At 38.1% G+C, this 17,993-nt stretch overlaps 1 protein-coding gene across 8 annotated transcripts in view; it reads right to left on the bottom strand.

The window, feature by feature from the left end:
• Cntn3 (contactin 3) overlaps positions 1-17,993 on the bottom strand; it is a 373,191-nt gene that overhangs the window by 84,533 nt on the left and 270,665 nt on the right. For 5 of the 8 annotated variants that reach the window (XM_006236968.5, XM_039108281.2, NM_019329.2 and 2 more), the window contains 2 exon segments: positions 16,713-16,842; positions 9,672-9,822 (listed from right to left, as the gene is read on the bottom strand). In XM_006236968.5, coding sequence (XP_006237030.1) covers positions 9,672-9,822; positions 16,713-16,842 — 281 coding nt within the window. 8 annotated transcript variants of the gene reach the window in all.

A 17,993-nucleotide genomic window follows, 5' to 3' on the forward strand; every position in this document is an offset into this window, starting at 1 on the left:
AGCTCCTACAAACTGGATCGAGAGGTCACTTAAGAATCTAAGTGTTATAGGTGTGGTCCTCAACAGTGATGTTGACAGGTGATGGGACCTTTAAGATGTGAGTCCTGTGCAGGAGAGTATCTTTCTGGTAAGGTCATGCTTTCAAGAGACTACGAACTCTGCCATTTATATTTTCCTGATGCAAAGTGACTTTTTCTGCTCCACTTGTGCTGCTATAGTGAAAAGAGAAAATTGATTCCTATAAGCTGACCTCTAACTTCCATGTGCACTTAATAGGAGCGTGCACGTTCATTTGCTTCTCCTGCAAAAAAATAAAACAACATAAAAACCATTCACAAGGCAATCATCTCTCCATTTGTACTCCATCGTGACTGTTAGACAATCAAGATGAGTTTAAGATAAAACATCTCCTTTTCCAACATTAGTAGAAGGAAACCAAAGTGCCCTTTCATACAGCTATATAAAGATGCTCTTTCTTTGAAACATGTGTGTGTGTGGGAGCAAGAATACAGAGCATAGACTGATCTGTGTATAAGCACATTTGGGAGGTTGGGGGTTTAGTTAGAAATTCCACAGATCAAAACAATTATATGTCAATAGAGACTGTGAATCAGTAAGTCATTTAATTGAGCACGAAGCTTAGTTAATAATTGATCAGCTTTGGCAACAGGTTGACCTGAAGAGGATTGTGATAGTTTGAACTTTGGGATTCATGGATCTCCTTTCGCTGGCCAGAATCATGAAGCTGACAAAAGATTTCTTAAAGTGACCCTAGCTTTATAATCCATAAAATCTAACTTGAAAAATGGATTTAACAATCCCACAGTCATCACAGAATTTAACTGATGCAATTTGATAGACCACTTGTCAGCAATTACTTTCAAATAATACTTTTGTGGATTTTTTTTAAGTTTGCATTACAATAAAAGTTGGTTCGTCATTCCAAAGTGGAAGGTCAAATTTCCCCAATGATGCCAATAGTCAACACTTTCATTTTATCCAAAAGAAACATCTTTAGAGGTATCATATTTATGGAGTACCACTCAGCTATTAAAAACAATGCCTTCATGAAATTTTTTGGCAAACTAGAAAACATCATCCTGAGTGAAGTAACCCAGTCACACAAGACCACACATGGCATGCACTCACTGATAAGTAGATATCAGCCCAAAAGCTCACATTACCCAAGATTCGATTTACAGTCCATATGAAGCTCAAGAAGAAGGAATACCAAAATGTGGATGCTTCAGTCCTTAGAAGGTGGAACAAAATGCTAACAGGAGGAAATATGACAATTAGTCTAGCTTTTTTATTGATGTAACCCTCCTGTTCAGATGGTATTTTTCCTATGCCTTTTCTTTGCTCCATTTCAGTTTCCTCCTGTGAACCACCTGCTTTCTGAAGAGATCTTCTTGTCCCAGTGAGGAAACCTTCCCCTCACTTCTTTGTGCTTCCACTGTGGTTTGTGGACAGAGGACCAGCATCTTCAGACTGTGCACAGTTATGTTTGCTGTCTAAGATTGAACAGATAGCAATGACCCCTTCCCTTTGAAAATGCTTTTGGTAAAATCAATTTTATTATCATGTTAATCATATACTCTCTCACTGTAGTTGATCGTGTGACATAAAACCATTGCAGGAAGTTTGGTAAGGTAGAGCAAGTTGATACCCAGAGACTTGGGCAAATACCTGATGCTTAAGTGACTCCCAGCTCCCTGCCAGACTCCTGCCTTGGAACACATGCCCTGCTTCTCATATAAAAGAGATATGACCACAGTTATCTAGGCTCAAAATAGAGTTGTCCACGTTAATGAGGTACCTAGAGGCCCAGAGGGCTTAGCCAATATGCTTTCCTTCCCAGACATTCCTCCCTGAAAAAAAAGTATTTAGTCTCAGGCCCACCCTGAGAAGTAGAGTATGGTTTTTGCATCCATTTCTGCCACAACAATAAACTGTTTAGAACTATGGACTGCCTCGTTTCACCAAGATCCATGATGGGCAGCCATGAAGAAGGCTTTTGCCTAGAGAGTCACAGCCTAATCTCTCATAGAAGGCTTTTCTGCGCTCCCAGCTAAAACAACAACCAAGCCTGCTACTGCCAAGTTAAGGACAATGGCCCTGTGGGACAAGCCAGAGCTCCCTTTCCCACCCCTCTTGGTCCCAGGCTCGAAAATGGCTCCAGCCCAAGGGGTCCCATCTTCATTCTCTGCTCTTCTGTGACTACCAGTAGTACCTGGATGTCCAAGAGTTTGAGAACCCCTTGGCCAAGGCCTTCCCAAGTCTCAGACTGAGCTTTTCCACCCATGAAGCTGTGTCTTGACATTTCTCTACAGCCCAGCACATGTCCCTGGTGGTAGTGTGGGATAAGCAATCAAACTCCCCAATGGCTCTCCCCAGTGGTAAAGCAGATGTAGGCCAACAACCAGACAGTCGATGTCTTGGTTTTCCTATTTGAAAGCTCTTGAGGATTCACACTCATTTTAATGGCAGCCACTCACCCCAGCACAAAATAAAGGTGCAGCAAGTTAGTGGTCAACGCGGAGTACCTTTCTTCCAAGCAGTTGGCAGGTCAGCAATGACTAATCGACTATCAACCAGTTCCCTAAAGTGTTAGCATCTCAGACGTTAAGTAAAAATCCCCTTTGTTCTTCAAAAGTAGACAGGTAAAAATTGATTTTGAGTTAATAACATAAAGGCAAACGCTTCTCTGAGATCCTGTGGTGATCAGAGGGCACGTCAATGAACTTCACTGAGTTCCTGTCTATATGAGGGAGCTGCTCTTAAATGGGTGGATGGCAAGGAGACAGGGAGGGAGGGAAGGTGGAAGGGAGGGAAGGATGGAGGGATGGAGAGAGAGAGAGAGAGAGAGAGAGAGAGAGAGAGAGAGAGAGAGAGAGAGAGAGAGAGAGAGAGAATGAGAATGCTTCTGGACTTTAGAGTACAAGGGAGTCATAGAAGGTTTGAAGAGGCAAAGAGCAATCTTTGTTTATTTTGCACAGTGTAAAGGGAAAAGAATTCATGGTTATCAGAAAGACAACAAGAAACATGAGGAAATATGGAGGTCACAGAGATAGAAGTAGTCTGGTCGAGCTCTTTAGGAAAGGGGAAATGTAGCCTGACCACACTATCGATATAGTGATGACCTTCATAGACATATTATAAAGGGAGGTTGTGGCTGCCAGAAACAGCCTGCACTCAGACACAACAACTTTGGTCCTGACAGATGTTCACAGTGTACTTGTCAGAGTCTTCATTCAGTTATTAGATGTCACCACTGGGAAGCATCTTCTTGGGCTAGCCATGAAGGTAAGATGAAATAAACAAGAAATTACATATAGATTTTATTTAAAGTATAGTTTGAATGTTCAAACTATAGATGTAAAGTATAAATTGAATGTAATTCAATTGGTTTTGAGTTTCAGTCCTTTGAGTTCTATTAATTAAACAGTCATGAAAGTCATATAAATATTATTTGTTATAAGCAAGAATGATACTTTCCACATATAATGGACTTCTGGACTTCTTAAATGATGACAATAGTCAATTCTATCAGTGTCACCAAAAGAAACATCTCTAGAGATACCATATTTATAAAGTTATGAAGTATATAAGGCCAATTGATTATGTAAGGCAAGTTTCTATGCACAAAAGATGCATTATGAATTGACTAAAATGTTTTTTAAAAACTGTCTAGATTGTGATTATTCATATATAGGATATATCCTCACTATTTCTTTCTCTAAAAGACAGTATCATTTCTGTAGTATTAAATGCTGCATATAATATTTGGAAAGATTTTAATATGTTTAATTAGGAGTAATGTGCCATTCTTGAACTTCCTTTTCAACTGGGGCCATTTCAATAAAACATTAAAATTATAAACAATGACATTCACATAATGTCTAATTCTAAAAATAATTGTCCAATGCATTTTAATACCACTAAGTAATGAAGAAAAAAGCCACATGTGATCTTAAACATGCTAACTGGTTATATTTCACATAAACGATGCCTCTTCATATTCTCACTATTTGTTTGTTAGTTTACTTTGCTCAAAGGAGACAAAAGAGCCAATTTAACTTTTCTCCCTTGAGAAATCATGATTTTAAGTGAATAAATAAATGGGATAACAGTGAAACATTGACACCTGGTAAAATATTGTAGGTTGCTAAAAGGCAGAGTACATTTCTTTTATCTAGAGAACTGCTTCTTGTGGGTTTGTAAAATCAAGAATGGTCAAAGAAAAATGTCTTTAATCAATATGTAATGTTTGTAATTTTGAGGTTTGAAATTGTTTGTTGTTATAGAGTAAATGAAACTGACCTTTACATAATAAATCAAGTAGTTGATATTATGTAAATAGGTTTCTCTACTTATAACTATAGTGTCCATGAGCTTCAGAGTATGACACATGTTCTCTTCTACTTAATAATATCTACCTTCAGAGGTGATTATGTCCACTGTCCTAGCTAAGCTATTCAGTCTAAGTTAGTGAAGATGTCAACATTTCCCCAGGTCTTTCATAAGCTCCAACTTCATATTGATATTATTCATCTGTCCAAACATCATCTCCCAATCTACCTCCCCTAAATATCTACATATCTAGCTATATCTATTTATTAACCTATGTTTCAATAATGTATTTGTCTATCTCTAATCTACCAATGCTCTCTATCTGTATGTAATCTCTTTCTCTAAGTAGTATACATCTCTTCACTTATCTACCTATCTTTCTAGCAATCATTAATACCTATATTTACCTATCTATATACATATAGCTATATATAATCTATCCCTCTGTTTACCAGTTGTTTGTCCATATATGTCTAATGTATTCATCTACTGCTGTCATCTTATCTTTTTTATCTATGTATGCATGCATATATCTTTCATTCATCCATTCACACATCTATCTATCATCCAACTATCCAGCTGGTCATGTTGTAAGCACTTTACATTTAACAACTCTCCTACTGAACTTAGCATATTCTCCCCGGTTCTGTCTTTTCTATAAAAGTTTCATGTCTCATTGACTGGGTCTACTGTAATCCATGCTGCCTGAAACAGAAATCTAGGACTCATCTCTATTATCTATATTCTCATCCAATCATAAATCCAATCAAGTGCTGTCAAATTAATCTTTTGCCAATTAATATTTGCATAGCTATGATATACCACTCTCTTTCTTAGATTGGTAGATTAATAACTCATTCTTGCCTTCATTCCTCACTTCCTCAGTCCACCAGCTGCCACTGTTGGTCTTCTTTTAATCCTGCCATTTTGCTTTATTATGCTGCTTCCCAGTAGTCATGCATAAATTCCAAGCTCCCCAAACTGTTGTGTAATGTGAATGAATCTGAGACCCTGACTTACCTTCACAGCTCATCTACATTTCCCTATCCTATTATTTTGCACATATGGTGTATTCAGTTACTCTATAGCTCCAGTAAAATATATATCCCATTATAGTAGTCCTAAGATGTAGGACTTCTAGAGGAAAATAAAGTTAGTGATACAAATGGAATTAATACCCTTCAAAAAAAGGTTGAAGGGAGCTACTTGAAGTCATTATTTAAGGAGCAAAGAATAGCTCTGTACAGAGTTTTGACCACCTTAAACTTAATACTATGTGATTCTCAGAACACAGAAAAAGTTATTATTTAGAAAGTGCCAAGTCTATGGATGCTGTTCCAACAAGTGGAACAGACTTAAGCAATACCTATCTCTGTCATTCGCTGGACATTTTGCATCTCACTGCCTCTGGCTGGAATGTATTTAAAGCTTGCTAATGATGTTCTGTAAACATTATCCACATACGGAGCTGGGGCCGTCTCAGGGAACTTTGAATAGTGTCTACTTTGCCAATGGAGTTTGGATCTAACTGTTCTATCACCTTTCTGGCCAATGAAAAGCAACAGAGTATACCAAGTAGTTGTCTCAAACAATGCAAGTATCTCATGTGTAACATGTATCTAGGACTAAAACTGTTTTCAGAGGTCTTTACCAAACTTGATCTAAAGAGCCTGAGAATTGCTATTCACACAGTAAGCACCATTGTCTATTTGAGTCAGTCTTCCTTAGGCATCTGTTGGGTAGAAACCTATGTTTATGTTTCACCTGAAATGTCCCTCAGATTCAAAAGCATCAAATCTCAATTCCAAATGTCTCATAAGTTTAGGGATCTCACAAACTTTGACTCAGCTTTCAAGTTTGATTAATAATTCTAAAGCCATGTGCTGATATAAAAAAAAAACTGACAAACTGGGTGGATAGAATTGTGGAGATATAATGTGTGATTTATATAGTCACATTTATCACCCTATATAATTAATACAAGTCATAATCTTATCTTAAAAATCTAATTTAGGTTTTAAATGACACTTTAATTAAAGAGTATTTGCTTATTAGAAACATATTTATTGGCTGGGATGTTCCTTAATGATACAGATCTTTGCTGTTGTGAATGATTCAATCTCTACATTTGCTTCCCAGGACCTAAAAGTAAGTAATTAAACAAGCAAAGACTAAGTAAGTATATTTGCTGCCAGCAGCCCTATAATATATTGGAGGTAAACAAATTAGTGTCAAACATCATTATAAATACCACACTGGAAATGTCATCCTAAAAATGTTATCTTTTCTGGTCTCATATATATCATTCAATTTATATGTACCCAAATGTGATCAGAATCTGCAGCTTCTATGCGGGAACAGCCCATGGTTATACAACCCCAACATATCTTCCACTTAAAGGGCTTCCGAGTTCTAGCTGAAATCTGCAGTCCCAGTCGCAGAGGAAAGATATGGGCCTTACATTGCCAAGAGAAGGCTAGCAGCCTACACTGATTTTCAATGAACCTGGACAAGATTCAAGTCCACAACTCTGTCCTAACTGCCTCGAGCAGCCTGCTCCCTTAGCATACAAGCTCACTGGCATTTGTGCTGTCCAAAGACATAAAACCCAAATCCAGGCCATTATTCCGGACACACAACGGCACAATTCACCCTCTCACCTATTTCAGTTTCTTATTTTCAGCTTTATCTTCCTATCTTAAAGTTTCCTTATTATCCACATGATAAATATAAGACATAGAGAATACGAGATGAAGGAGCCAGGATGCTACACTCATAGAAACTTCATTTGTTCCCCCTGGACTCTGTTAGAGTAGTAACCACCGGTCTCTTTCTTAAAAAGGAGGATTATTTCTACACACACACACACACACACACACACACACACGCACGCACACACTCACACACACACACATATATACTTTCTTGCTGCTCTCCATTGAGCTGACAGTAATCAGTAGATGCTCAAGTATTCTTCTAGATTGACTAGTGCATTGGTGGCATATGACGTCAGTGGCCTGCTCTTGATATAGTCAGGCTACATCAGTCTACAATTTCTCTAGTTAGAAAGTCCAGCCAAGCAGTGACCACTCAACCAAGACACAGATACCTAGAACCCTTTTCCAGTATGCTGTCTTTCAATAATTTATATGTACTATAAGCTCAATTTTACTATTTAATGTATCTCCAAATATAGTGTGTGTGTAATGACTTTATCGTTGCAAGTAGGTAAGGCATAGAGATAATATCTCTTCTAATAAATGAGAAAAACAAATGTTGACAAGTGTCACATAAATGTGACATTAAATTGGAAGCAAGAAAGCTGCAAATTCCTTCACCTTCTAAAGCTACATTCTTTCCCAATCCATCATAGTATAATGTGCAGGGTAAATCGCTCCTTGGGTACCTAGGGCTAAATCTCTTAATCTTTTTTCATCCCCACTTAAAATTAAGATTATGGACCCCTGTATAGGATGCGTACTGCTGTGAGGACAAGTGGGTTTACTGGTGAACAAGGCACTGAAAGTCTTGGAAAATAATCACTGTATGATTCACGTACACAGTGAAAATGATGTAGGGAGTTGCATAGGAAGCCCTGACTTACATAGTAACATCGGAGGTCTTAACTTCCAGCAGAGTGCACATTGACAAAGGAGTTTGACCACACACTGTGCTTTTAAGCTTGTTTATAAATATAAACAGTAAGTATGTCAGTCACATCTTCTTCCTGTCTGACCTATGTGGCTGGGTTTTGTTGGAGACACCCGCTTTGGCCTTTCTGTTGTTCATTTGAAGTTGTGTTTTTAATAAGGACGCTACCTGTTTTATAAAGGAACAATTGCAGCTTGTGTGGCTTTACCAATTCTTATGGCATTACCTCCAAGCCTGTAATCTAAAAGCTGTTCATTGGCAGTAAGTATTTGCTTTGAGAAAAGGAAACCCATGGACCATGGAAGAAGATTTTACATTCTGTGCAATGTCCTCTCTTTTCGCAAATAAAGCCTGTGATTCTGTGATTGGAGAAGCCTGAGATCACCTCAAAGAGGCTAGCTAGACTCCTGTACAAAAGCTGGTACTGAAAAATCTTAGTGGTTATGCTCAGGGGGTTGGTTACTCATTGACTGCAAGCATGTTCAAAAGCAGATAACTTGTATACAGCTTTGTCGGTGAGTTCCAATTTCTGCTGTAATCAATCACCACAAACATAAACCCTCAATCTAATATTCCATCATAGGGCTCATTGGCTAAAATCACAGTAAGGAGATAACAAAGCTGCATTCCTTCTAAAGACTCCAGAATAATTTGGGCTCAATCAGATGGCAGGGGTAGAAAACTGATCCCTGCTGTAATGGAAACAGAATACCTGTCTGTTGCCCCTTCCAGCTTTCAAAGACTGCACCCTCAAACCTCAACCTGTGAGCCACAATAAACCCCTCTTTTCTTAAGCTGCTGCTGTCGGATATTTTATCCCAGTCACGGGAAAGGCAACTAATACTTTGCTTAACACAACAAAGCCACAGGTTTCCAGGGCAAAGATGTGTCTTATGGGGCTATTACTCAACTATCACAGTCTCTGAGCATGGGATCGAGCAAGAAATAAGCATTTAGTCAATAGTAATAGTAGTCACCATACACACTTACTCTCTGGCGGGTATTGATCAGCATGGTTTATGAATATTTATGCATTTCATCTCCATAACTAGCTTCTCAACATGAGGCAATAACTGTTGCCATCATCTCCTTAACAAATAAAAGAACAATAAGACACAGAAACGCAGGAACTTTCATGGAGAGAGTAGAATGCCTAATGGAGACTTGAACCCAAGCAGAGCAGGTTCAGAATACAAGCATTTAATTAAGATTCCTTCTGTGCCTTCATTCCAGTGTTACAATGAGAAAACAAAGGGAGTGTTAGCTTAAACTCATCCAGGAACAACAGCTAAAGAATCCCAACATAGATGAAAGCAATATGCACACTTCCTTTGCACACTTAGTCTTGTTACCATCTTCTCTTTTGTTTTGGGATGCAGTCTCACATCAGGGCCTCATATTCTTTAATCATTCTGGTTGGTTGTCCCCAGAGGTCCACAGAATACTAGCTTTACCACAGCAAAGAATTTTATATAAAGGTTTAATTGGCTATGAAAATGATTAATAGTATAATAAGAAAATTAAAGACAAAACCATCAATGTTCTAATTTGTAAATACCATACGTTCTCCTGTCTGCTGCAACATTACATTTTTATACTAAAAACCTACTACTCATCACCACGGGAGGGAAGAAGAAAGCAAACCAGTGTTTTGTAGAATAGAATACCTTGCCTGCTCCCGCACCACCGTGTCTCCCTTCTTCCAGAAAGAAAGTGCCCTTGGAGAGGCGCTGGGTTTACAATCCAAGATCACCAGGCTGCCCACCTGCACCTGAATCATTTTTTTCATAGGGTTCCTTGAAAAATCTGGAGCAGAAGCTGAAGTGGAATTGGAGAGTAAGAGGGAGAGGAGGAGAGGGAGACGGAGAGGGAGACGGAGAGGGAGAGGGAGAGGGAGAGGGAGAGGGAGAGGGAGAGGGAGAGACTGTGAGAATTGTTTATTTAATAAGAACTAGATACACAGAACAATTACTATAAATTGAAAGGTCCACTGTATCTATGTTTTTAAATTCTTCTTGGCACAGAAGATGTTGGAACTTGATTTGAGGTGTATCATATGCAAGAATATAATGCTGAAAAATTAATTTGTGCTATGGTATGAGCCCACATTCTAAATCTTAATACCATGGCTTTACATTGGTCATGAGTTCATTAAAGGAAACCAGTCTTCATAGCCTGTTTAGGAATGTTTGCCCATCAAGATGATGTGGTCTCTCTTGATCCTTAAGGCACAGCGCCTAGTGAAGTTCTGTCACTCAGAAGGTGCTGAGCAAAGGTTCTAGAATGATGATAGAGTTCTGAACTAATTGTTTTTCAGAATATGTCATAAAATTCTCATATAATTAAGTTTAACACTCAAAGAGGACATAACACAGATATAATGTTCAATGGTGTTTTGTCACATTAAATATCATAATGTGCAGAGAATATTATGCTTGCCCCTAGAGCTGTGATGTCAATCTTTAGGCTACATAGTAAGATGTTAGGAATCATTTAAATGAGATGGTATACTAATAAGAAGTCACTATTACCTTTGCTACATTTGTGTAAAAATATTAGGAACCTCATTATCTCCCAAGAATCCCAAGTATGGGATTTTAGGTGTAACTCACAACATTTAGATGATTTAAAAATGATTTTATTTATTTTATGTCTATGAGTGTTTTGCCTGTGAGTATATGTCAGGGTACCACAAGTGTGCTGTGCCTGTAGGGGTCAAAGGTGAAATCTGGATACCCTGAAACTGGAGTATAGACAATTGTCATCTGCTATTTGTAGGTGTTGCATATAGATTCAATGTCCTACACAAAAGCAGAAACTGATTAATTGATAAGTCATTCTCCAGCTCCTACCCACCTGGCTTCTAATGTTCTACACTATGGGAAATCCCAGTGAAAATAACTTAGTGCTAGGTACATCAGCATTTAAATCACCATTATAGCATGTGCCTGAGTATGTTCCTGTTCAACTACTGCACTTAAGGCTCAAGGACGAGCATGAAAGAGGGACAATATTGCAAGAGCCAGTAGACCAGGAGATATGAGAGACTGCACCTTTAAGACATAATAGGGAAGCTAGATTCATGAAATCTCAGCAACCTGGATACTTAAATAACACCTAAAACACTTATCAATTGATAACTTTCAATTGTAGATGGGGAATTTCATGGGGCCCCAGTCCTGCATGAAAAGCAACTAGCAAGTGCCATGAGGAAGAAGTAGTCTTCACCAAGGATGAGCATGATGGCTGGTTGTCTAATATTGAGTGTCAGCCCTAGCAACACATAAATTTAGGCAACATTGAATAGACTCAGCAGATTGTACTCATGTTTATTTGATGATATGTATATGTGACAACAATAGTTAAAGAAGAGGTGCTGTGAACTTTGAAACGAATAGGGGCAGGCAATGTACAATGAAGGGGTAGAAAAAAGAATAGGGAAGGGGCAAATGATGCAATTTTCAGTTAATTAAATAAAATGTTATTCTGAGTGGGTCTCATAATCAAAATCTTGTAGAAAAAATTTTAGTAAAATACAAACCTATTTATATTTTAACATACATTTTAACTTATATGTTTTCTATTTTCCCAGATAATAATCCTACAGAAAAATAGGGAGGGATATATTCTTTTTTAAAAATAATTGCACTAGGGGTCTCCTGCAAGGTTTCATCTACAGAAACATGTGCCCCAACTTATATTTATCTTATCTTTGCTGTGACATGATACTTCTCTGCCACAGATAATAGGAGGAGGATTTCTACTGACAATCCTTGTAGTCATCCCGAGACACATGAACCATTTCCAATCTTCAGGTGGTAGAGACAAGGGACATCTCGCATTTCCCAAGGGAAGATGGCCCAGCAGTTAAGAGCACTAAATGCTTTTCCAGACGTCCTGAGGTCAATTCCCAGCAAAAACATGGTGGCTCACAACCATTTGTAATGCCATCTGATGCCCTTTTCTGGTATGTCTGAAGATGGAAACAGTGTACTCCCATATATGAAGAAGACTAATGGAAATTAATCTTGGATTCCAAAACATTTCCTGGCAGTTGGCACTTCATAATCATTTGTTGTGAGAGATGCAATGCCTAATATTTGGGACCCACTAAATGGTGGCAGGAGAACACAGGAGTCCCATCCTTTCCCTAGCCCCTAAATTACTGCCAAATATTTCAAAGTTTGTCCCAGAGTGAAAATATTTTTAAACTGAGAGACACCGGCTCAGGTAGTATTGATCCTTACATTTAAGCAACTAGGAAGGTCCTGCGTCTCTCATGGAACTGATCGTCACGATAAACTCATTGAATTGGAAAGTATTCCATAGAAACTGGAAACAATCATGATAGTTATGTCAAGCCTCAAGTTATGCTCAAATCAAAACTTTGCATCTTAATTACTTGAGACAATGAATCCTTTCTTTCTTCTCCATCTTCTACTTTGCCTTCCACATTTCTGCTATGCTGTCAAATTACTGTTTTGTTTTTTCAGACACTTGACACGCCAATGTCCTATGCATGAATGCTCTAAACGCCACAAAATATTTTATTCCTATCCTTGCACTATCATGCAGAAAGAAGAAATGAGAATAATATCAAGTAATGGATCATTGGATAATCTTGCCTTAAATATACTCTATGCCTAAACCTACAAACTAGGTCCATGAAGTCAAATACAGTTTCTGAATCAGATATCACTCTTTCCAACTTTTTCATTTGCTTTTAGGAACCAGCAAGAGAGAAACATGAGAATGCTTTTTTTATGAGAATACTTTTAAGGAGCATTTCACACGCCACTCTCAGCAGTGGACAGATCATGAAAATAGAAATTAAACAGAAACATAAAGTCATGAACCAAATGAATTTAACAGATATCTGTAAAACATTTCATCCTAAAACAAAAGGATATATCTTCTTCTCAAAACCTCATGGTACCTTCTCCAAAATTGAAGATATAATGGGTCACAAAACAGGCCTCAACAGGTACAAGAAGATTGAAATAATCCCATGCATTCTATCAGACAAGCACAGACTAAAGCTGGTCTTCAATAACAACAAAAGTGACAGAATGCCCACATACACATGAAAGCTGAACAATGCTCTACTCAATGATAACTTGGTTAAGGGAGAAATAAAGAAAGGAATTAAAGACTTTTTTAGAATTTAATGAAAATGAAAGCACAGCATTCCCAAACTTATGGAACATAGGAAAGCAGTGCTAAGAGAAAAAGTCATAGCTCTGAGTGCCTCTTAAACGAAACTGGAGAGAGCATACACGAGCAGCTTGACGGTACACCTAAAACCTCTACAAGAAAAAGAAGCAAATACACCCAAGAGGAGTAAACAATAGGAAATAATCAAACTCAGGTCTGAGATCAACCAAGAAAAACTACACACACACACACACACACACACACACACACACACACACACACACATCAACAAAACCAGGAGCTTGGTCTTTGAGAAAATGAACAAGATAGATAAAACCTTAGCCAGACTAAACAAAAACCATGATCATCTCATTAGACAAAAAGCATTTGACAAAACTCAACACCCCTTCATGTTAAAAGGCTTGGAAAGATCAGGAAGTCAAGGCCCATAAATAAACATAGTAAAGGCAACATACTGCAAGCCAGTACCTAACATTAAACTAAATGGAGAGAAACTTGAGCAATCCCACTAAAATGAAGGTCTAGACAAGGCTGCCCACTCCTTCCCTACTTATTAAATATAATACTCGAAGTCCTAGCCAGAGCAATCAGACAACAAAAGGAAGCCAAAGGGATACAAATTAGAAAGGAAGAAGTCAAAATATCACCATTTGCAGATGATATGATAGTACACGTAAGTGACCCCAAAATTTCCACCAGAGTCCTAAGCCAGATAAACAACTTCAGTAAAGTATCTAGCTATAAAATTAACTCAAAGAAATCGGTAGCCTTCCTTTACTCAAAGGATAAACAGGCTAAGAAAGAAATTAGGAAAATTACATACTTCACAATAGTCCCAAATATAAAATACTTAGGTGTGACTCTAATCAAGCAAGTGAAAGATCTGTATGACAAGAACTTCAAGTCTCTGAGGAAAAAAATTGTAGAAGATGTTGAAAGATAGAAAGATATCCCAAGGTCATGGATTGGCAGGGTTAATATCATAAAAATGGTCAAAAGCAATCTACAGATTCAATGTAATTTAATCCCCATCAAAAATTTTAACTCAATTCTTCATAGAGTTAGAAAGAGCAATTTGCAAATTCATTTGGAATAATAAAAAACCCAGGAGAGTGAAAACCACCCTCAACAATAAAAGAACTTTTGGTAGAATCATCATCCCTGACCTCAAACAGTATTACAGATCAATAGCGATAAAAACTGTATGGTATTGGTGTAGAGACAGTAAGGTAGATAAATGGAATAGAATTGAAGACCCAGAAATGAACCCACACACCCATGGTCACTTGAACTTTGACAAAGGAGCTAAAACCATACAATGGAAGAAAGATAGCATTTTCAACACATGGTGCTGGTTCAACTGGAAGTCATCATGTAGAAGAATGCAGATCGAACCATGCTTATCACCCTGTACAAAGCTTAAGTCCAATTAGATCAAGAACCTCCACATAAAGCCAGATACACTCAAACGGATAGAAGACAAAGTGGGGAAGCATCTCGAACTCATGGGCACTGGGGAAAATTTCCTGAACAAAACACCAGTGGCTTATGCTCTAAGATCAAGAATCAACAAATGGGATCTCATAAAACTGCAAAGCTTCTGTTAAGGCAAAGGACATTGTCATTAGGACATAATGGCAACCAGCATTAGGAAAAGGTATTTACCAATCCTACAACTGATAGAGGGCTAAGGTCTACTGTATATAAAGAACTGAAAAAGTTAGACTCCAGAAAATCAAAAAATCCTATTAAAAATGGGGTAAAGAGCTAAACAATGAATTCTCTGCTGAGGAATATCAAATGGCTTAGAAGTACCTAAGGAAATGTTCAACAACTTTATTCATCATGGAAATGCAAATCAAAACAACCTTGAGATTCCACCTCACACCAGTCACATGACTAAGAAGAAAATCTCAAGTCATGATTAGATGCTGGTGAGAATGTTGGAAAAGAACACTCCTCCATTTTTGATGGGATTGAAAGCTCATACAACCACTGTGGAAATCAGTCTGGAGGCTCCTCACAAAACTGGACATTGTACTATCTGAAGACCCAGCTATACCACTACTGGGCATATACCCAAAAGGTGCTCCAACATATAACAAGGACACATGCTCCACTATGTTCATAGCAGCCTTATTTATAATAGCCAGAAGCTGGAAAGAACCCAGATTCCCTTCAACAGAGGAATGGATACAGAAAATGTGGTGCATTTTTACAATGGAGTACTACCCAGCTATCAAAAAACAGTAACTTCATGAAATTCATAGACAAATGAATGGGACTAGAAAATATCATCCTAAGTAAGGTAACCCAATCACAAAAGAACACACATGGTATGCACTCACTGATAAGTGGATGTTGGCCCAAAAGTTCAAAATACTCAAGATACAATCCATAGACCACATGAACCTCAAGAAGAAGGAAGACCAAAGTACAGATGCTTTAGTCCCTCGTACAAGGGGGAACAAAAATATTCATAGGAGGAGATATGGATGCAAACTTTGGAACAGAAGTTGAAGGAAAGGCTATTCAGAGTCTGCCACAGCTGGGGATCCAGCCCATATACATACAGCCACCAAACCAGACAATATTGCTGATGCCAAGAAATGCGTGCTGAAAGGAGCCTGATATAGCTGTCTCCTGAGAGCTTTGCCAGAGAGTGACAAACACAAAGGCGAATGTTAGCAGCAAACCATTGAACTGAGAACGGGATTCCCTGTGGAAAAGTTAGAGAAAGGATTGAAGGAGCTGAAGGGGCTTGCAACCCCATAAGAATAACAGTACCAACCAACCAGAGATCCCAGGGACTAAACCAACGCCCAAAGAGTACTCTTGGACAGACCCATGGCTCTACCTGCCTATATAGCAGAGGATGGATTTGTTGGGCTCCAAAGGGAAGAGAAGCCCTTGGTCTTGCCAATGCTGGACCTTCCAATGTAGGGGAATGTCTGGGCAAGGGACGCTGGAAGGGGGGGTGGCTGTTTGGGGGAAGAGGAATAACTTTTGAAATGTAAATTAGAAAAAGGAAAAAAAAAGAAGCGTTTCTTAATCTACAATCCTGTGGCTGGGTAAAGTCCATCCCCTATGAAGGACCTTCTTTCTCTTTGTTTAACTCAACCTTGAAACTTAATTCTGGTCACCATGGCTGCTTTTCCTTTTACATCGTTTAAAATACATATGTTTTAGTTTGGGTTGGGTTAGTTGTTTGTTTGTTTGTTTGTTTGTTTGTTTGTTTCATTTTGCTTTTTGAGACCGGTCTTACTCTGTAGCCCAAGTTGTCTGGTCAGACTATTGGCAGGTCTTATGTGCCTTAGCCTGGCTTCAACCTTGTTTCAATGCTTCTGTTTTGTTCTCCTAGAGTCTAGGAAACTATTGCATTCTCCAATTAGAAATCCTGAATATAAAATCGACGTTGTGAATGCTATTGATGGTAGAATGGAATGTAAAATGTCCGCATCTTAGATTCTGGCAACAATGGAAGACTTAAGGGGGGAAAATTAAAATTAAACCCATAAAACACATATTCTTACCTAATACTTTGAGCTCAGCACTGGAGTAGATGAGGCCATGCTTGTTCTCTGCTATACACTGGAACATTCCAGAGTCACTCACATTGAGGTTGGCTATTGTAAGGGCACCATTTTCTATCTGTATTCTCTCCTGGATAGAAAATAAAATTTCTCGCAAATAAATAAAGTTTTAAGATTAAAGTAAATACTGCTATCATTCCAATCAGAGAACTGATGCCGCTATTTTCCTGAGACTACCTGACCTGGAATGTAACCTTTTTCTTCTTTAAAATAGAAAATGATATTTCACATATACAAGTAAAAATCTCAAAATAATTATGGAAAGCAGAGGTGAAATGTGGGAGCCATTTCATTTTCAAATATGATTAATGATACGGACTGGGAAAATGTATTTGGAGGTTGATTTTCATCCTGGGAGTTAGAAAGATTTTTATTCAAATGTTTTTTAATTGTGTAAGCTTAAGACATTATATACTCAGTGCATTTAGCTATGCTCAGACAGTATAGAAAACCCATATACTTGCCAGAGGTTTTTCTAACTATGCTGTTTTTATATATAGAAACACAAAGGCACGTAATTAATGTGGTACACACATACACAAAAGAGCAGAAGTTACATGGTTGGAGAGGCGAAGTGAATGAGAATATAAGTACTGAACGCTGAAGGCAGCCAATTTATAGATTCATTTATTCTCCAGACAACAGACCAAGGTAAAAATAGGGAAAGGAAATTAAATTGCATGCTTGACCAAAGTAAAGCATTCTTTAACACAAATACATAGAATCATTCGTATTAATACTATCTTATCAATGCAAAATCATCAATATACCTTGAATTGCAATGTGACGATACCTCATTAAAGCACTGGATGATTGATTTTTATGATTCTCGCTGTGCTGTGATTTACATGGAAAATGACCCCTGCAGGCTTTTGTCCTTGAACATATGTATGATATGAAACTCTGGAACCTTTGGCTTTGCTAGGACTAGTGGGATGGATAGGTGGTGCTTAACGGTGACATCTGCTTAAGATCTAGCTCTAACTCTGTGCTTCGTGATTCCCACTGACATAACCTCCCATTTCACCTTCCTCAACATCATGGACTGAAACTCTACACTAAAATAAGTCATGTCCTACTTTAATTGCTTCTGTAGAAACCCTATATTTTGATACTAGGGACTAAGCTGCAGTGTGTGTGTGTGTGTGTGTGTGTGTGTGTGTGTGTGTGTGTGTGTGTGTGTAGTTTTGTGTGAATATTCATACATATGTGTTAAAAAAT

Source organism: Rattus norvegicus, chromosome 4, assembly GCF_036323735.1.
Source record: "Rattus norvegicus strain BN/NHsdMcwi chromosome 4, GRCr8, whole genome shotgun sequence".
Lineage (NCBI taxonomy): Eukaryota > Metazoa > Chordata > Mammalia > Rodentia > Muridae > Rattus > Rattus norvegicus.